General features: G+C 38.6%; 1 protein-coding gene across 17 annotated transcripts in view; it reads right to left on the reverse strand.

The window, feature by feature from the left end:
- The window catches only part of DTNB (dystrobrevin beta), a 211,754-nt gene that overhangs the window by 117,073 nt on the left and 72,743 nt on the right, over window positions 1-21,938 (reverse strand). For all 17 annotated transcript variants that reach the window (XR_006722476.2, XR_006722474.2, XR_006722475.2 and 14 more), the window contains 2 exons: window positions 15,193-15,298; window positions 12,025-12,191 (listed from right to left, as the gene is read on the reverse strand). Coding sequence is in view for 14 of the 17 variants with exons in the window: in XM_074341764.1 (XP_074197865.1) it covers window positions 12,025-12,191; window positions 15,193-15,298 (273 nt within the window). In the remaining 3 variants the exon portion in view is untranslated. The remainder of the gene's footprint in view (window positions 1-12,024; window positions 12,192-15,192; window positions 15,299-21,938) is intronic.

A 21,938-nucleotide genomic window follows, 5' to 3' on the forward strand; every position in this document is an offset into this window, starting at 1 on the left:
GCTCTAAAAATAATCAGGTTAGCTGAAAAAAATGTCTTATTGTTTCATAAACTGTATACCAATACTCTCTTTGATAAGCATCCATCTTTTTAAACAGCTGGGTCCATTTCAAATGTTCTCCTTTCAAACTCAGCACTTCTGCAGCTGTAAATGGGTTTAAGAATAAATAGTGCATCCAAACACCGCAGCAGAATGGGGGCAATGTTCACATGCTGAAAAGAACAATATTTAAAACATCCCACTCAACCTACTGAAAGTGCTGATAAATGCTGTCAGAATACCTCTGGCTTATTTATCTCTTGGATGGCCAAGAAATTCATACTTTCAGAGGGAGGGCTTGGTCAATGAGGCAGTCAGTTTAGCCACTGTCAGAACTTCAGGGCACTTTTCCCCAGGACTTCATACCACCATTCACAGGACAAAAAGATGAGAATGCGGAACTACGCAAGCTCCTGGCAAGACCCTCTGCCAATAACATTCAGTGGCAGCAGCACCACGATCCATCTGGGAAACTATCTGGGGCTAATTCCAGCACAACCTTTATTACAGGTTATGCCTATTTCATAAGAAACCCAAGGCTTCCACTTGTATTCTCATTCCCAGACAGCTCTGCACACAGCCTCACATGACCCTCCCTCCCCCTAATCCTCCACTCTCAAATCCCTCCACTTGTCTTCATAGTCTGCTATCAACAAAACCCCTTCCCTGGGGCAGAATCCTCTTCTCTGAGGGTTACTTTCACCTTCTTGCCCTATGAGGAAACCTGGCTTTCCCTGGAGGCTTGGCTTCCCCGGTAGCCATTCAAGTGGCAGCTGCTTTCCCACCAGCAGTGTCCTAGGTTCCTGCTTCTTCACCTTCTCAACGTTTGTCAGTCTTTATTTAAGCTGCACTAGTGGGTGGGAAGTGGCATCTCGCGGTTTCGATTAGCCATTTCCCTAATGATTAATTGATACTGAGCAACTTTTCACATGATTTTTGGCCATTTGTATATCCTCTTTGGAGAAATCTCTATTTGGATTTCCCCCCATTTCCCCCTAAACTTTTTTTTTAAATTGTGGTTAAAAAAAAAAATGACATAAAATTCACCATCTTAATCATTTTCAAGTCTACAGTTCAGCAGTGGTAAGCATATTCACATGGTTGTGAAACAGATCTCCCGAACTCTTGCATCTTGCAAATCTGAAACTCTACAGTACTGATTAAACAACTTTCCTTCCCCCCTCACCCCAGTTCCTGGTAACCACCCTTCTCTTTCTCTCTGCTCGTGTTTAAGCTGGATTATTTGGTGTTTTCGCTCTTCTTGTTGCTGCTGAGCTGTGAGAGTTCTCTAAAATTCTGAATCCAGGTTTTGTCAGATACATGATTTTCAAGTATTTTCTCTTTTTCAGTGGGTTGTCTTTTTACTTTCTTGGTGGTATCCTTTGAAGCACCAAAGTTTTTAATTTCAATGAAGTCCAAAAGTTATTCATTTTCTTCTGCAGCTTATATTTTCAGTATCATATCTAAGAAGGTGTCATATAGGCTGAGGTCATGAAGATTTATACCTATGTTTTGTTTTAAGATTTCTTAGTTTTACCTCTTATATTTAGGTTTTTGATCCATTTTGAGTTAATTTTTTTATATGGTATAAATTTGGGCTCTGGCTGCATTCTTTTGCCTCTGGATATCCAATTTTCCCAGCACTGTATTTAAAAAAAGACTATTCTTTACCTACCGAATGGTCTCATAACCCTTGCTGAAATTCTACTGACAATAAATGTAAGAGCTTAATTTTAGACTCTTAATTCTACTCCATTAACCTATATGTCTATCCTCGTGCAAATAGTACATAGACTTTATTACTGCTGCTTTGACATAAGTTTTGAAATCAGGAAGTGTGAGTCCTCCAAAGTGTTCTTGTTCGAGGCTGCTTCAGCTATTTGGGGTCCCTTGCATTTTCATAGGAATTTTAAGATCAGCTTATAGGATTACACAAAAAGCAGCTGACATTTTCACAGGAATTGCATTGAATCTGTACATAAATCTGGAGAGTACTGTCATCTTAACAATATTAAGTCTTTCAATCCATGAATCTATATGTTTTTCTACTTACTTAGGTCTTTTTAAAGTTCTCTCAAAGATGTTTTACAGTTTTCAATGTGTAAGTCTTATACCTCTTTGGTTAAATATATTCCTATACTGTTCTCGTGGGTGCTACTGTAAATGAAATCATTTTCTTACCTACATTTTGTTTATTACTAGAATAAAAATAAAAATAATTTTTGTATATTGATCTTATATCCTGCAACCCTGCTAAACTTGTTTATTACCTCTAATAGTTGTGTGTGTGTATGTGTGTATTCCTTAGGGTTTTCTATATACAAGATCTTGTGGTCTGCAAATAGAAGGCTTTATTTCTTTATTTCCAACATAGATGCATTTTACTTCTATTTCTCGCCTAATTTCTTGCTGACAACGAGTCAGTACAACGTTAAGTAGAAGTTGCAAGAGGAGACACACCTGTCTTGCTCCTATTACGGGGGGAAGCTCTCAGTATTCCACCAGTAAGAGTAATGTTAGCTGTGGGTTTTTCATAAACGTTGAAGAAGTTTATCAGATTAAGGAAATTCCCTTCTATTCCTAGTTTGTTGCATGGTTTTTAATCACGAAAGGATGTTGGGTTTTGTCCAATTCCTTTTTCACATTTATTGTGAAGACCACGTATTTTTGTCCTTTATTCCAATAATATGGTATTATATTGATTGATTTTTACATGCTGAACCAACCTTGCATTTTGGGGTAATATATACTTGGTCATATACTTGGAGTATAATTCTTTTTATATGTTGTTGAATTTGGTTTGCTAATAATTTATTGAGGATTTTTGAGTGTATATTCCTAAGGAATACTGGTCTGTAGTTTCTTTTCTTTTGGTAACCTTTTTTTGTTTTGGTTTTGTTTTGGTATCAAGGTAACACTGCCCTGACAGAATGAATTAGGAAGTGTTCCATCCTCTGCTATTTTGGCAAATGTGTAAAGGCCTTGTATTAATTCTTTAAATGTTTAGTAGGTTTCATGAGTGAAGCCAGCAGTTTGCTGACCACTGTATTTTAAGTAGCTATTCGGTCATCTTTTTATCATATCATGACATTTTACTTTTCTATACAGAACTTATTGTCATTTGATATCTTCTTTGTTTATTTATTTTGGGGCTTTTGTTTTTCAGATGTTTTTATCCATCTCTCCCCTTTAGAATGTAAGCTCCATGAAGGCACAGACTTTGTCTTAGGCTTTTCTAAGTTATCCCCACACCTAGAACGGTGTCTGCTATGTGGCAGGTACTTGAGTAGAATTTGGTGGATAAACATAGAAATGAGTTAGTGAAGCGGGCAGCAGAAAGTTATGGCTTTTATTTTCTCTGTGTAGTAAGAAAAGGGTTCATCTGCTAAATGAGAGGGAAGAGTGGGGATAGATTCTTTAAAAAGAATGGAGATTTTATTTCTATGTGACTTTAACTGACCACTGCAAAGAATGGAAAAGCAAGGTGATCTGAGAAATGTAACAGGACTGCAATGCTGAGGGTCAGCATGAAGTTGGTGATCATGAATCTTAAGGTAATACTACTCTGTCCTACTGTATGGATTTCTCCAGAAGTACTACAGAAAGCAGGTAAATTAGTTCATCCACCAATTTAATTGGCAGAGACAGGAATAAAAAAGTCACAGGACAATGGAGTTCATGGTACAGGAACAAAGGGCCACATCTAAAATCGTAAGCAGAGAAGAAAAAAGAGAGGACTGATGGATAGAGAGAGAGGAGACAGGTCAATGGATTAAGGGTTGGAAAGAGATTAAAGGATGACCTTAGAGTAGTTGAAAAGTTAGCTGTAATGACAGTGGGATATCAACAGAGAATAGGATGTCTAAATCAGTGATTTTGGGAGTAGAGTGGTTGGAGGTGGTGAAAAGGCCCAGGGTATAACTGAGGAAGCAGATGTCTGAGGTTCACTGCAGGAGGAGAGTGTCAGAGTTGAGGAAGTCAAACAACCATGTGGCCAGGGTCTTAAGAAGTTTGACTATACAGATACTGAAATCACACGAGGTGACCATGAATCTGGTACCAGTCCACCCAGGAGTGAAGGAGTATGACCAAAAAGTCAGGAGATAACTGCACCAAAAAAGAAGAAGGGTGGCAGAACTAAAATGACACACTCCTCAAAGCAACATCTTGTTTGCCTTTTTTTTTTTTTTTTTTAATCCAGGAGATTCAGGGTGTAAAGATCTAGAAGTGTCAAGGTGGAAAGAAAGGAGGAAAACGACCAGGGTGGCCAGTATACAGTACACAGAATGTTAAACTGGCTCTCAGTAATCCTCATCCTGTATCAGCCTTTCCTCTTTGAATGTAGGAGAAATCTGTGAATGTGATAAGCTATCACTCATTATGTTACATGGTAAAAGGGAGATTACCCTGGGTGGGCCTGGTCTAATCAGGTAAGCCCTTTAAAAGAAGCATTTTTTCTGGCTGGTTGCAGAAGAAGATGTCAGATGTACTCTAGCTGGCCTGGAAGAAAGCAAATGTCCATGTTGTAAACTTCCTATAAGGCCACATGGCAAGGAGGTGCAGGTGGCCCCTGGGAGCTGAGAGTCTTCCCTGGCTGGCAGCTCTCACCACCACAGCAGCAAAGAAATGAATTCTGCCAACACCAGTGAGATGGCAAGAGGACCCCCAAACCCCCGGTGATAACTACAGCCTCAGCTGACACCTGATTCCAGCCTGGCAAGGCCCAGAGCAGAGAATCCGGCCATGCCACTGGCTAGACTTCTGACCTACAGAAACCGAAATAACACACTTCCACTGTTTTAAGCTGCTAAGTTTGTGGTTATTTATTATGCAGGCAATGAAAACTGAAACAGCAACCATAAGCAGTTTACCCAGGATAATTCCAGTTTAGGCACTTTGTCCCTGCACAATTAACAGGGTTCCCTTCTACTCTGAAATGAGTCCTGATTATATGATAAGTGATACAGTCACTCTAACAATCATCTCACCTCCCAACCTCTAAAAACTCATGAGGATGCAGAAGAGGCAGCCACCACCCGAAAGAGCTGTGGGAGAAGCGGAGCGCCGAGCGGAAAGCCAAACTGCTATTAAGACAAGGGGGTGAAAGAAACGCTTAGAGAGGTAGGAAAAGTGAGGGCAGCTCGTTGATTAAGGAGCAGCAGTTCTCAAGGGCCTGGAGATGTGCAGGGCTGTGAGAAGGCTGGGAAGCAGTACAGATCACGGTGGGAATGAGGGTGTCATGTGAGACAGAGTGACCAGATGGCTTCTGTGACACTGACCGATAAAAACAAGTAAAAGCCACAGGGCGTGAGTCTTGGCAGTTTCTACGAGGAGTGTAGGGCACAGGCCTAAAGGACTAGATTTGGGAGGTTTTGTTTGGATTTTCTTTGTGTGAATTACTTACATCCTGCTATAACTTGCTACAAGTGGGGATGGTGCTTATGCCTTTAAAAAAAAAACCAGTCCTTCTGCCTAGTTCTGCACTACGTACAAAGTTACTTGTTTACTTATGACATGTAACTATTTAGAACTGAGTAGGAGCATGGCCAAGAAGCATACCTTTTTCTCAATGAACACGTATTATCTTTTAGAACCCCAGAGATGTGAGGAGAGGTTACGCTGATCACATGAAAATTCAACATCGCTTCTGACAAAGTCAACAGTCTTAACTGTTTCAAATCTATAACAACATAGTTTTGTGTGACTCCTTAAAGTAAATGGTTTACTATCATTAATGCCCAAACACCTACACAGGACATATGTGAGGTGCCCATTAACATTTACTAAAATAAAACAAAAACAAAAAAAGCAAGTAATAATATTAATAGAGATTTTTAAACAAATCCAAAGACCATCATCTATAGATTCTGAAGACTAGGATAAGTAACTTTGCTCAGAGGCGGAGTCTGCCCTCTGCTGGGAAGAAAGGTGAAATTTCTTATCAACTAAGTTACGTAACTACCTCTCTGGAGGCCTTCTACCAACATACTGTACTGTGGTACAAGCGTATTTTGTGTGCGCACACACACATTTCCTGCCATGGAGTAACCACATGGGAATAGGTCAAATTTCTCTTGGGAAAGTGAAGGCCAGAATAAGCAGAGATCTGAACGTAAGGCAAGGGGGTGGGCAGGGAATGGGAGTAAGATCGTTTATTTCCAGCCTTCCTTGTGTATCAAGAAAGGGTTAAAGATTTCAGTTTGGGAAGATGAAAAAGTCCCAGAGATGGATGGTGGTGAGGGTTGCACAACAATCTGAATATACGTAACACCACTGAACTGCACTGATTTAGCAGAAAAACTTGATGGTCTCCATTGCTGAATGGAAGTCCTCGTTCAGATGGTAAGGCTTTATGCCCTATGTGGCAGACTCTAATTTCCAAACAAAACTGCAGTGATCTCTCTCATCACCCATGCTCCACTGCAATGGGACGTCACCCCCTGCCCCTGCCATCCCAGCATCAAGAGGGGAAGCCCCTCTCCTTCCCTCCAGCCTTAGTGCCTGTAACCAACAGCACACGGCAGATGTCGCCTGTGTAATTTCTCAGCCAGGCCGGACAAGGCCTTGCAGCTTCCCTCTTGCTCCCCAGGAACACTTTCTCCAGGTGCTTCCTCTAGGGATGCTCTCTCCTGCCACGTCTGAGGCTGCTCACAGCTGGCTCCCGCCGACTGTTCCAGCCTCATGACCTGAACAGAGGATTTCTGTTGAAGTGGTTAATTCAGTCACAGAGTCGATCAAGTTTTCTACTAAATTATACTTTTTAAAAGAATACTTTATTCAAATAACTCACTGCTGAATGATCTTTATCCCTAACCTTCCCCATCTCAGCTGATGGTAATTCCATCCATCTAGCTTCTTAGGGCAAAGTCTTAGGGTTTCCCTTGACTCATTTTCCTTTCACAAGCTACATCCAACCCATAAGGCAGATCTATAAAATATAAAATTTTATATTTAAGATTCTATAAAATTCAACTCTTTTTACCACCCCTAACATCCTATCCTATCTTGTTTTAACGCTATAATCATCTCTCTGAAATGGTCTCCTTCTATCTTTTCCTTCCACTGTTTACTCCTTACATGGCATCCAGAATGATCACTTTAAAATATAAATCACCTCAAGCTATTTTTCTACTCAAAACTCTATAGACTCCTCATTTAACTCATAGTAAAAGCCAAAGTCCTTACAATGGACAGCAAGGCCCTTGTTAACTCTTTGACCCTCTTTCCTCCAACTCTCCCCCTGGCTCATTCCAGTCTGCCTACTCTGGCTTTTTTGCTGTTCCCTGAGTTCCCAGACACACTCTTGCTCCACTAAGAACGCCTGCAGGAGGACATCTAAGCCTTTGCTCAAATTTCACTTTCTCAACAAGGCCTGTGAGACTCTCCCCACTCCTCCTCTTGACTCCTTTTCCTGATTTCTTTCTCACGTGAGAGTCCAGTGTAAACTAGCAGAGGGGCTCTCATCCATGAATTCAGGTTCCCAGCCTCTGTTCATCCTTGCACTCTGCCTCTGCCAGTCTCTTTGGAGATCCTTTCATTTGGGCCAATGTACACAGGGAGCAGGAAGGGCAAAAAGAGAGAGGATAGAGAAGACACAACTGCTTTAACCTGCCTTGATCCAGAAGTAACACAATCACTCCCAAACAGATTCCACTGGTGAGACCTCGTCACATGGCCCATCTGGCTGCAAGGAGGATGGGCTACCTAATCTAGTTATATGTCCAGGAAGAAAAGGAAAACATGGATGTCGGTAAGTACTTCTAACCAGTAAATATATTTTGCGCCCTCTTCCTACGCCTAGAACACACTCAAACTTCTCCCCCTCCCCCATGGAAAACCTGAAGTCCCACGTAGTCACTGCATCTAACTACAAGTCCAGGATCTCAGGCACTGGCACAGTCTCCTCCATCAAGACGTGCAGCTCCTTCTGATGCAGCTTATGAACTAAAAAGGCAAGTTATCTGCACCCACCCTCCCCAGTCCCAATATACAACAGTGGGTCAGCAGAAGGTTCTTTCTCATCCAACATCTTCTTGGTCACATGGAGGGTTCTGGCATACCCTCCGAAGGAGCTCTAAAACCTTCATGACCAACCTCTTTCCAGGACAAGTTAAAAAGTGGTTTTACAGCTCAAATAGTCATGCTCATGGTTCCATTGCCAATATCCCTCAAAAACTTCGCAGGCCTTTGATCTATTTGTTTCCAGTCGGTTCCATGTGCCAGTAACCACACACAAAGTTCTTTCCCAGACATAATTCTCAATCCTGATTTATGTGTTTGCCTCCATGCCTTTTTGCTTTCAACTAACGGAAGCCACCTGGAGGCCATATGAAACAATAGGTCAGCGGTTTCCAACTTTGGCTGCAAAACAGAATCACTTGGGGGAACTTTCAGAAACTTTCCTGTACCCTGGATCCAATAAATTAGAAGCAGTGTAGGTGGGAGCAATGTGATTCTGATGAGCAGCCAACAAGAACTCAGACCCTTCATCTGATCTTTGCCACAGGACTGAGCCACTTTTTTTCAGCTGAGAAAGTTTAGTAGGTCTTTGTTGCTCAAAGCCTTTCTCAACTCTTACCTCTTGCTTTCTAGAAACAGTCTATTTTTCCTTTCACTGCCCCAACTGTCAGAACCTTCTCTATTCCCTTCCTTTTCTCTTTTTTTTTTGCTTGAAAAGTAGCCAATACTTTCCCAAGCTCCTCCCTTTCTTACAATACCTTACCAATAACAATCAACATATTCTCTGATCTCTTCCAACATTTGACCTAGAGTTCGCTCGGCATGAAGAAGGTCTTCCAAGTTATCACAGATGACAAATTTACCAAACTGGTCACCACTGTGGAACTTGGTTTCTGTCTTTCCAACCTCTGGTATCAGTGTCCTCATCAGGGTGCTGTCTGACTATTAAGCCAATGAAACAAATTTTAAGGTTTTGTTTTAAGAGAACACCACTCCCAGCACCAACCAATGTGGCAAAAACTAAAACCTAAGTAGCTTAAACACAGAGTCTCTCCCTTGCTCCCATTCAGAGTCACACAGGTTGGCAGGATGTTCTCTGCCCCTTGTTCAAGGACCAAGTTTTCTTTCATTTTATGGTTTCTCCTTCTTTGTGTCCTGATGAAATTCTCTCCACTAAGCTGGTAGAGAGGATAGAAAAGGCACCTAGCTATTACCTGTCTGGTTCTGGGACGACACATATTACTCTGATCACATTCTGCTGGTAAGAGGTATGCACGTGGTCCTTCTGGATACAGTGGGGCTGAGAGATGAGGTTGAGATGTGTGCCCAGTAAGAACAGGAAAATAAGATGTTGGTGAGCCCCAGTGGTCTCTTCAGTACCCCTTAAAATTTAAGCTCCACCAGGGTAGGAATCTTTGTCTGATTTGTTCATAGATGTACCTCACATGCCTGTTAACAGTGCCTGGGACATAGTAGGTGCTCAAAAAATATCTTTTGAATAAATAATGAATGGACAGAATGAATCACAGGTATTTTTTCCTATAATCACAGGTATGGAATTTTTTTCTGTAATAAAGGTAAATGAATGGATTGGTGACTAAAAGAATAATGAATTATAGTCATAGTTACTTAGATGAAACATTAAACAGAAACTTTTGGAAAAATCAAAATAAATTTCCAAATACCAACACTACACGTATCAAATTTACAATGCAAATTCACATACCAACTGGTTAAATGCACACTAAATGCATCTGTTGTGAACACAGAGAAACATTCATTCAAAATATTAGCACAGATATGGTGGGCAATTTTCAAAGAAATTACTATTAAATGGATTACACATTTTTTTCATTAGGTGAAAAGTTCTTCATCCCCGTCAGCCTCAAAATTCACTCATATCTTCCTCAAAGAGCAAGGGCACTGCACAGAGTCCTGATCTTAAAAACAAGTTACATCCATGCACACACACGTATGCCCCTAAAAGACCTTACCAGCATGCATCTACCATACATAATGCACATACTCATCAAAATTCAGAATTGTTACATCTATAATACCAGCTTCAAAATTATGCATGCTGATAATACTAGATTTTTCCTGAACTCTTAAGTTACCATAACAAAAATTAATAAACTAGAAAAAAATAACAAAGCTGAAATTAAAATAACAATAAATGGAGATAAGACTTACTTCCCAAGAGTGTTGTGAGGATCAAATAGAAATAAAAGAACTCACTTGTGATTTCTATACTTTCCTTTATGTACGTTATAGATCAATGCAAAAATTCAACAGAGTATATGAAAAACAGCCTTGCAAATCATAAAGCAATATTCAGTCACTTATCTTTAAATAAATGAAAAATTCCATTTCTATAAGGGTTATATATTAGTTAAATGAGCCAATTCAAACTAAGGTGAGAAGAAAGTTCCTCATCTTCCTACCCCCAACATCTAGAATGAGAATGTTCAGTAGACACATGCCAGAGAATCCAATTGTGAAAGGTAATAGAGCAGAGAGCTGTCTCAGTCTAAAGAGTTAGGCTCTAAACAACAACAGTTAAAAAACATTAACAAGTAATTAACACAGTGGGATACTTGTACTTTAAGAAAAAGTAACAATTTTAATATCCATAAATTCTCTCTAGTCAATGAAAAAGAGGAAAAACTATTAGGTTTTATTTTTTTTCCTTTGCTTGTTTAAAAAAGTTAAAATAATGACTCTTCAACCAAAAAAAGATACTGGAGTTTACAACACAAGACTCAGAATAGGATGTTCACTTTAACAAAATTTTATGGTTTAACTGTAACTGAACACCTGTCTAACAGTTTTTAAAAATTATCTCTAACACACTGTCAGAGATGTAGGAAGTACACACTTTGATCAAAGTTTGATTTTTGTTTTTAGCTAATTCCTATTATGAATTTATTGCTTTTTTTCTTGGTTGAGTTTTAAAAAGGTTAACGAGGGGGGAAAAAAAAAGAAAAAACCACCTTGGTTACTGAAGCTTTCTAATACTTAAAATCCAGTAGGATGATCAGGCTTAAGAACCTAGATTCTGAATTATACCTATGACTCTATATATTTCTTTTAGCAAACCAACCAACCAACAAACAAAAGCTAGAGGAAAAGGTTTTGAAACAAGGCCATAGCAACTGGAAATAAAAGTATGGCATATTTAAAACTCTGGAAATAAACTGAGAGAAGGGAAGAAAAAAATGATTGATGCTAAACCTGTCACATGATTTATAAACACCACAGAAAAATCAGACATTGACCTTCACTCAAATATTGTTATTTAAAAGGTTACTTTTGAAAGTAAGGACATCAATGTGGAAATTGTAAAAGACAGTATTTCCCCAACTTTAGAGAGGTAAAAATTTAATTCCTTCATTTCCAGCAGCTTTCTTTGCAACATTTAAAGCTTATGAGCATGAAGAAAATTTGCTTGAAAAAAAAAGAACTTTAAATCTTCCTTAAAGTTCAGAGAGTAATAAGTCTTTTGGGGTGGGGGGTGGTACCCCTTGTACAATTTTAAAAGACACTTTTTCACTTGGAAAGGGAGCACCGTAACATCGCATTTTACTGAATAAAAGGGACCATGTCAAATGTAACAATATCTCCATCTCCTGGGATTTTAAAGACTGCTTTTACAGACTCACAGATAGAAATAATAACAGGGCAATAACTGGTAGGGGGATGGGAGGTACAAACTACTGGCTGTAAGACAAGCTCAAGGATGGATTGTACAACACGGGGAAGAGACCCAATACTTTGTAATACCTGTAAGTGGAAAGTAATCTTTAAAAACTGTACAAAACTAAAAAAAAAAATTTTTTTTTAACTGTTTTTAAAATCAAGTGATGAAGCACAGCATATCTGCAACCCCCATCATGAATGTCAGTGTTAACATGTTGTGACACCACACCCTTATTTAGTAGGCATCTCTCAGGAATGTGGCCCGAGTGCTGTTACTGATGAAACAGATGACCATTAGGGACACAGACTGAGACACAAAGCAGTTACCCAGGAGGAATGCTCCTTCATCTGGTGTTGGTTGCTGTGAGGGCCACTGGCGTGGCCACGCCAAAAGCAATTTTGGCAGAGCTGGTAGTTGTGGCACTGCTGGCATCGGTACCGGAAACCCATCATACTCTCACACCGGCAATAGGAGCACTCCACAGGATGGAAGACTTGGAGGGGGAAAAGAAGGCGGGAGAGATGGAGGCCAGGGAGAAGGGGTGGGACCAGAGGGAGAAAGAAATCATTTTCATTTGGAGAATAATGTCAATACAGCAGAAAACCAAATTTAACATAAAAGCAAAAGTGAAAACAAAATTAGAACTGAAGAATCTAAACTATCTTCTATTTAGCTAATCTGATCAGTCATTTACCAGAATAAAAAGACAATAAGAACAAAATTTTCAATTTATAATAGATTATAATCCACTTTAGAAAACAGCCAACTTCCTTCTTTAAAATGAAATTCATTTCTCAAAATTTAGGTAAACATACAAGTAAGGGATTTCTCTTCCAAACCTTTAAAAAATTTTTTTAACTTCGGCCTATTTTATTTTATTTTATTTATTTATTTTAATGGAGATACTGGGGATTGAACCCAGGACCCCATGCATGCTAAGCACGAGCTCTACCCAGTCCCCCTCAGACCTATTGTTTTTTAAGAGAGCTATCATTGTGCTCGAATTTGTTTCCTCCACTGACACAATATTCGTGAAAATGCTGTGTATCTGTTACCTACAAGTGCTTTTTTACACAGAACCTTGGACTGAAGGCCTTCAAATGTTTGCTAAATTAAATACTATTACAATACCTGGGCACAAATGGTAACTGGTTAAAAAAAAACAAACAGGCTAGCCATATTAAAATACTAGTTTTAAGTAAGAGCTCCAAGTATCAGCATAAAATAAAGTACTCTAACCAAGGAAGGGAAACTCAGTGACCTGCTGCTCTTTTTTCTACCTCATACAGCATTTCAGCTCATGAAAAGCTGCCAGGCAGCAGTCAAGAGTTACAGGGGTCACTGGGATTCTCTCGTGGCCTGAAAGTTCAGTTCACTGAGTGAAAAATGGGCAATAAGTACACAACTGTATACTACAGATGGTTATTTATTATTTTAAATGTTGATAGAGTAATTGTTCCCCCTGGCAATTCAATTCTGAACACAAGAAATAGAAGACAACAAGAAAGAGGGATATAGTATTTGAACCTTCATTTGAACACTCTTGCTGGCACTGTGTATACAAAGGCAATCTTAACACAAGCATAAGGATTTTTAGTCAGCTTCCAAAACTGTATATTAACCAGAGAATCAAGACTCAAAACAAACAACAACAAAATCTAAGCGCTAGGTGAGGAAAATAACATACCAAGATCACTAAAGAATAAAAGAAAACTAAAATCTGCAATGAGAAATCCAAAGGACATACTTCTAAGAAATTCAAACTTTTTGTCATCAGGATGATGCTAAGGAATAATGAAAGTGCTAGAAAGAGTCTGTGCTTCAAATTAAAACTATATAATCTAGCAGAGTCCTGCCCGAGGACCTACTCCCAAATCAGTCTGGAGCTAACATTGATGCAGCCAACATCACTGCAGCCAATGTTTATGATTCTGCATAATAATTTGGGTTAATAATAAGTAATATATGTACATTAATATTAAATTATCAAATATATTCTGGTAATTTTAATTGAACATGTGTGACTATTGTGGTTTTTCTTCTCTTCTAAACCAGTCAAGAGCCAGTGCTTACATCAGTCAGCGTAATGGGTGACCAGGTGGAAAAGCAGAGAACCAGAATGAGGACAGGATCAACAAGTGTGCATTTCATAGGAAGTAAAGGCCCAAACAAAAAAACCCCCTAGAAATGCCATAATTTCAAAATTTGTTTCCCAGCATAAAAATTTACATATGTAAATAAATGTTAGTGTGATAGTTAACATGTTTTATTTCTAGATATTTCAATGACTTCCTATTTTTCTATCTCTGAGAAAAATGATATCATTAACCACATAAGGATGTAATCAATAAATATACTACATACAAAGTCACAACAGAATGTTTCATGTGGATAACAACACATCTCAGCAAACAAGATTCTCTCCACTTGGTACAACAGATACAAAATGACTTTATGAAAACATTTAAAATAAGTACTACCCTCTAAAAGAACCAATAATACTGTAACAACAGCATAAATCTCCACCTAAAAATCCTGTTTGGAAAAAAATTTATTTGTTTTAGTCTATTTAAGAGATTCCAGAACTTTAGGAAATAATTCTGAATCTAAGGACTTGTGAACTAAAGCCATAATTGGGCAAAAGGCTGAGAAGTTTAAAAACTAAAAAAAAGGCCTGACTAGGAGGTGAGAAAATAAAAACAGCATGTTAGCGCTCCCTCATTCTTACAAAATGAAAAAAGAGGCCTCTGCTTCCTAGTGCCGCCTAGATGTCACTCTTCCTCTTTAGTGGAAGGAGGAGAGACAGGCAAGAACCTTGATGGAAGGGAGGTTCCAGAGAAAAACTAGGGCCTTTCTTTTAATGAACTCAACCTAAACAAGGAGAAAAATTGATGGCAATAGCAGAAAAACCCAAGAACTTACTAAGAGGTAAGTACCATTTCAATTCTAAGTGAAACAAAGATTTAAGTCAAACTACAGGGAAGGATACTGAGAGTAACTCAATAGTAAAGAAAAAAACTGAATATAGGTGAAAACCAAGACCCAATTCTATCTTAGCTATTTTCCTTTAAACTATTCCAAAATAAGTATAGTTTTAATGGTTGATAATTGAATATATCTAAATTTTTGGAGCTATGCTTTTATAAATTAAAACAAACAAACAAACAAAAAAGAAGTCATGGCTAAGTAAGGTGGGTTCAAGCAGAAAACCACCATCTGGAATCTTGGGGGGGGGGGGAAGAGCCTAGAGTCTGAACCACCAAGTTTTATGGCCCGATATGACTACCTCTTGGTATCCTACCTAAGTAGTAAGTCCCCTCTCGTTTTTTTTTTTTTTTTTTTGAGAAATAAATATTCTTCTTTTGAAAGCTAAAACCATAAGTTCAAATGATGGAGTGCAGTTATAATTTCCAATGATAATAGCTAAGGACATCACAAATACTGTCCGTTCATAGGCTTCCTACAACCTAAAGAATGATACAAATTCTGCTTACCGTTCTCGACATGGGCAAGCCTGTGCATCAGAGGCAGCCAGACAAGGCACTGGGGAGGAGGATCGGCCATCATGGTGTCTAGAAACATGTTTAGCATTATCTTTTTCTGTGAAGAGAAGAAAAAACAAATACATGCCATATTTTTCAAGTCACTCTGAACTCCAAGATTAAGTTAATTTAGGATTTTCCCAACCAAGGGAGAATGAATTACATGGGAAATTTTATAGCAAAACAAGCAATATTTTGCATTACTACAGACACTGCTACACACTATCCTATACACTGCTGCTATATTCAGATGCAATTCCATGTACGTTATTTTGAGTCTTCAAACAACTGCATAAGATAAACAGGCTAAGTATTACTATCTTCCTTTTACAGATGAGATCATGAAGGAACAACACATTTAAATGACTTGTAAAGGTCCTACCCAAATTAGGACTACAACTCAGGTGTCCCTCAAATCACTATTTTTGTTATCCAGCCGGGGAAACAGACATCACACAATTGATTATAAAATGTCAACAGGAGCAGCTGGTGTTGGCCATCTGGTTATCTGCCATATTTCTAGCATTCCTAACACTGCCGGGCGCACCCCAGGCACTAGGAAGTAATTGCTGAATAAATACTAAAGTGAGGAGCAAACACTCAGATATCATTTAACAACCTTCCCACTTTATAGAAGAGAAAACTAAAGCCCAGGGTAGTAATTTGACCAAGTCACAAAGATAGTTATTATAAGGATGAGATTATAACTTAAGTATCCAAATGTCCACCACAGTACTCCTTTCAGTATACCATCTCCTGGCAAGGCTGCATTTCTCTGTTCCATCTTTATTTCTCTTTTTTAAGCAAACGTATAGTAAGTTTCCACAGTATGTGAAACACTGATATAATTAAGTTCCACGGAGACACAGAAAATTAGAACACAGTCTAGGAAAAAGTCATAGGATGTTGACAGAACAAATCCTTAACAATATTTCAAACTAATGAATTTTCTTTTTATTTCCTCTAACCCACAAAATATCCTTCCAGCTCTAAAATGAAAAGAAAAAGGAGGAAAATGCAGTGCCACACAACTTGACACGACAGTTTTGTAACTGAAACCTGGACACTGAGGCCCCCACTTCAAACTTTATTCCAAAACAAGAGTGGACTCAAAAGGGGAAACACAGGAGAACAGGAGATGCGCAGCCCAGCAAGCAGGTCTTTCCCAGGCGCTGGGACCACCATTCAAGGTTGGGAGGGGCGGCAGCGTAGGGCTGGGAGTCAGGTAAAGCCAAAAGGCATACAGAATTTCATCTCACTCTCCCAAGTAACTGTGTTCTCTGTCCCACCACTTTCCTTGAAGTGAAAAACAGGGTATTAAAAAAAATGCAGCCTTTCCCCATAAAACTTTAAACTACTTTATTTCAGGGGGAAAAAAAAGGTAAAAGAGATTAAGAATTGGTTCGAGCTAACAAAGATATTACTGATTGATTATAAAATAACTTTGATTTTTACCACTAAAATATTCAACAAAAATTGGAAGTAAGGAGCAAAGGCATTGTGGTGTTTAATCAGGAGGACAGTGGCCTCCAGGATTCTCCTCTGATCCACCATGACACCTTCCCAACAATGGTTCCCATCATGCAAACAGAGGCCAACACAGACTTACTTCTGTGCATCTTTTTGGCAACTGTTAGAATCTTGAGTCCAGTGTATGTAAACTGGAAGTCATTCTTACTGAGAATAATATTTAAAAGAAACTGGTAAGCAGGGAATAGAAAAGGGAGGTAAAGGAGATGGGAGAGCAAGAAAGCAGCTTTTACAATTTTAACTTCAAAAAAGATGAAGAAATCTGAAGGAAAGTCTCAGATCCAGGACAGAGACTCCAAGCCAGCACTGACTGGAGGGAGGGGAAGGTTCTGCCATGTATGCAAGAGGGCTGAATGAGGGTGACAACAGTATAAAGTTATCATCCAAAGGCCCTTAATACATAGCTGTGCATTGATGGTGTGGTTTGAGAAATGCCTACTCAAACAGGCTAAAGAAAGTTTTCAAAGTGCTTTCCATCTCAGACATTCAAGTCATTAATGTTTCTGCGATCTCACTGGAATCTTGGAGAAATGGGTGAACAACATTAGAAATAATACCAGAAAGTCACCCAACATTTGAGTGGAGGTCCAGACACGGAAAATGCCTCTGGTTATGGATATGCAAATAACCGCAATAAGCCAAAATGAAACTGGAAGTGTCTACTTAGAATTATTGAGAAAGAAGATGCTAGGGAGTTTTCTAGCTAGTATGAGGTGGTTAACAAACATTAAACATGCTATTTGTTATAAACTTAATGTTTAAATTAATATTTCTGCATCTTCTTATATTTGTTAAAAATTACACTTTTACAAATCCGCTTACAATCCTAATGCTACATTCCCTAAAAAGTTCTGATTCACCTATCATGGAGTTTTGTGGAGATTTTTCATCTTTCAGATGAAAAGGAACATTTATATTTGATATCTCAGAACTCCCTCATAAGTACACTCATGATCAGTTTCCAAAAGTTGTCCTAAGATCATATTGTAATTTGAAGTCCTCCAAAAGCACGAGGAACGGAAACCAGAACTATATCCCAGCGCTCTGTTTTCCCGTAACTACGTGATTTGGGGGAAATCATTTAAAATTCTGGTTTCCCTTTTCTCACCCCTGTGGGGCCAGAGCAGTGGTTCACAAAGTATGGTCAGAGGCCCCCTGGCAGGTTCCTACAACACTTCCAGGGAGCCCATGAGGCCAAAACTGTTTTCATAATAATACTAAGACATTATTTGCCTTTTTAAATCTCTCTCATGAGTGTACAGTGGGGGATTCCAGGGGCAACATGGCATATCCACAATCATCTGGAAAAGCTATTAAAATATTCCTCCCTTTTCCAACTACACAGCTGTGGGAGACCAGATTTTCTTTCCATACTTTAACCAAAACAACGTATCATGACTGAATGGATAAGCAGATATGAGAATTGAGCTGCCTTGAGCCAAATATTAAAGAAATTTGCAAAAAATAGAAAACAATGGCATTCTTATTAAATTATTTTGCTTTTGAACACACATTTTTCATAAAAATATATTATTTTAATGTGTAATAGGTCTATCATTGTTCTTTCTAAAGAACTTAATAAATATTTTTAAAATTTATCAATTTTAGTTTCTAACATGGAAATATTATTAGATATAATCCACATAAACAAAAACTCTCTGGGATCCTCAAATATTTGGGAGTGGGGGGAGCGGTATAAAAATGTCCTGAAACCAGACAGCTTGAGAACTGGTGGGACAGAACTGCCAGCTCTAAAATTCCAGGACTTAGTAAATAACTACGTGAATGATAGGCTGGCTCTTTTTCCTACCTTTTTGGGTTTTTTTTTTTTTTTTTTTTTTTTTTTTTTTGCTTTTGAGTTGAACACATTCTTTGTGTTTCTCTATATTTTTTATAACACAATATTTACAACAAAAACTGTAATAAAACTGTAAATAATGCACATTCCCACAATTCTTATTTTTCTGTATTTCCCTCCAAATGTGTATGTTTCTATATAATTATGCACATAGGGTAGATAAAAATTTATAACCTGTTTTTTTACTTAATACTGTATTAAATATTTCATTGTTTTGCTATAAGGTCTTCTTTTCTAATCATTTTAACAGCTGCCTGATCCACTGAGCAAAAACATCATGATTTATTTATGCCTTCCTCAATAAAACACTGAGGCTGTTTTTATCTCTGTATGCACTCATATTTTTCTTAGAAACCGTGTTCCTATTTGTCGCCTACCTCCCCACTCTTTGTTATTCTCATCCTCAATACTGACAATTATTAGTCTAAATGCCATTCTCACTTCCCTCCCTCCACCTTGGCTACAACTTTCCTATTTTAAAAGAGGGGAGGAACCATGTCTTAAAAATGAGAACTCCAGTATCACTAAAATAACACGACAAAACAAGTAAAATAATTCAGCATTAGATCATCATAGCTGCAGTTTCCAATCTCATCATTTCCACCAAAAACTCCTATTTCCTTATGGGCAACAGGTAAATGTTTCTTATCCATTGCCCTCTCACTTACTCGATAATCAGTTAAACAGTGTATGACATTTAGCTAACAGACTTAAAAAGAACATTTTAAAAATCTTTCAGATTAAAATGTTTCTAAATAAACTTTTATGCAGAGTTACAGAAATATTTTGGGCATACATTAACTGGTTACAGGGCCAGCGCTATGGGTCAGCCTTTCAATTATTACTAGACCCTGAATTTGTCCACATCACAGACTTCTTGTGGACTTTGAAGATGAGAGCACTTTGTAATGACACAACAATGCAGTGTTGCTGTGCTTTTTTATCAGAGATACTTTTTACTTAGTATAGCTTTTTTTTAAAAGATTGAAAAACCCTCCAAAAATTCTGAAATTCTGTATTTTCCTCATTGCAAAGATTGCTTCATTTGAGAAAATCATGGTATAGTATCATCAATGGAAACAAAAATGTTAGTACATCTGTGAGCTTTAAGCTTGCGATTAGAATCCAAGCCAAGATACTTTCTCATGCCACATTTGATTTAAAACCATTACTCAGTTAATCCAACAAATATCAAGGAAGTGTCGATTTTCCAGATACTGCTGAGTTACGGGGACATAAAGATGAAGGAAAGCAAGGTGCGTCCCTTCAGGGCACAAGTGAGCTAGATGCAATGTGCCAGGGACTGCCGAAGAGGAAGCAATTAATCCCACATGGAAAGATTCAGAGCATCAAAGTCGAGGAGCTATTTCAGCTGTGCTTTGAAATATGCGGCCTTTGATGGAGGAGAGAGAGACGGTCCAAGGTTACTGACATTTCAGTGAGAACTAATCGCATAAACAAAGAGAAGAAGCGTAGCATTTTCGCTCACTCAAAATGCACATTACTTAAAACAAGGGAAGTTTCAAATCAAAACGTTTCTCATCTATCAGACTGGCAAAAATTCCTAACTGTAAGAACACGTGCTGTTGGCAAGGCTGTGGAGAAAGAGACAGCTTTATATATACGCTGCTGGTGGGAATGTGAATGGTACAGCCCCCGTGGCACTGGGGCAATATCTAAAAAGAACCCATGGCGTGCCGAGGGAATCAGGAATGAAGGTGAAAAGACAGGTTGGGGGTTGGATTGATAAGCACCATTTCGTCTGGTTAAGAATCTCATCCAGTAGGCAACAAGAAGTTAGCAAGGTTTTTTAAAAAGCAAACTAAGGACATTAACAAAGCTGTTTTTTAAAATGTTGACTTAAGTTCAAATTTGTTTATGATTAAAAGGAATAATGAAACAAAAGCAGTCTCTGAGCGGGCATCGTCCTCTTCTTTAGACGCCATTTGGCTGGTAAGTAAAGTGACTATGAGACCAGAGTCCTGAGGGTTTCTTTGGCAAAAAATCTTCCTGCTTTCCCTGAAGACTAGTGAACCCTGCAGTTCTCGAGTAGGGAGCGCATGCTAGGCTGTGCCACCAGTGAGCCCCAGAGAGGCAGCTGGGCCAGCGGCCCCCAACACTGCACGTCCAGCAGCCTTCAGCCCTGCCCTGGGGCCAGGGAACCAGGACTGATTTCATCAGAACCTGTTTTCAGCTCATGAGTAACAACAGAGGGGAGGACCTTTCCCATAGCATCTACACAGTAAGCACTTCTATCTAACAAAAATCTTTTTTTTTTTTTAAAGAGAAAACAATCTTGGAGCCACTTGTCATTCCTACCTAAGGAATTTAGTAAGACACTGTCCTCCACAGGCCCGACAGGAACAAAACCTCAACAAAACAAGACCTCCTAGGTCTCTACAATTTTGTTCAATCTAATGAATGCCAGTGATACACACTTCATTACCATAGACCTGTTCATTACAAAATCCATTTTATACGCTGTATTTCATCCAGTCTAAGACACCACCACTTATAAGATACACCATTATTTTTTTCCTACCACTAAGAAAGAAAAACACTTAGCCAATTAAACTAACTCAATGACTTAATTAACTGTAATCCTTCGTGACATGTGAATCCGTCACACCAGCCTCTTGAACTGAAATTCCTTTCATCTATTCAGAAGGATCTAGCAATTTCGCCAAGGTTCAGTTGTGCTACTTTGAGTGACAAGAAATTATTTTGGTCACATCTCAGTAAAAAAAAGTAATACAGCCACATCTATTTGTGGATATTTTCCTTTAAAAAAAAAAGGTTCTGAAAGCACCTGGTGTTGCTTTGTAAGAAAATACGGAATTCCTCCAATAATCAATATGTATCTCATTAATATTAAACTTATTCCCCTGTTATGTCCATGGCTTTCTGTACAATAACTTCTTATTTAATGCTAAATCAGAGTGCATCCTTTCTGAGAACATTTGAAATGACACCACACACAGTACCAAAAGTGGACATAATTCAGCTGAAGTGACAACTGGAACAGCTGTGACCAAGTTCATACTTGGAAGTGACAATCCATCATAACCACTGCCTGGCCAACTGCAATGGTAAGATGCCACTGGCCATACGAGGTATCCTGAGAGATGTTAAGGTGTGAAAAATGTCTTCCAATCAATGAAACATGGTACTAACCCACACTAGATTATAATGCTAATGAGCGGCTGCTAACAGAGGCTGTAAAATCTGCTTAATTAGAATACATATGAAATACACAAATACAGGTATTCATGTGCCAGGCAATTTTTGCCAAATTTTATTCAGTATTCTG

Source organism: Camelus bactrianus, chromosome 15 (genome assembly GCF_048773025.1).
Source record: "Camelus bactrianus isolate YW-2024 breed Bactrian camel chromosome 15, ASM4877302v1, whole genome shotgun sequence".
Taxonomy (NCBI): domain Eukaryota; kingdom Metazoa; phylum Chordata; class Mammalia; order Artiodactyla; family Camelidae; genus Camelus; species Camelus bactrianus.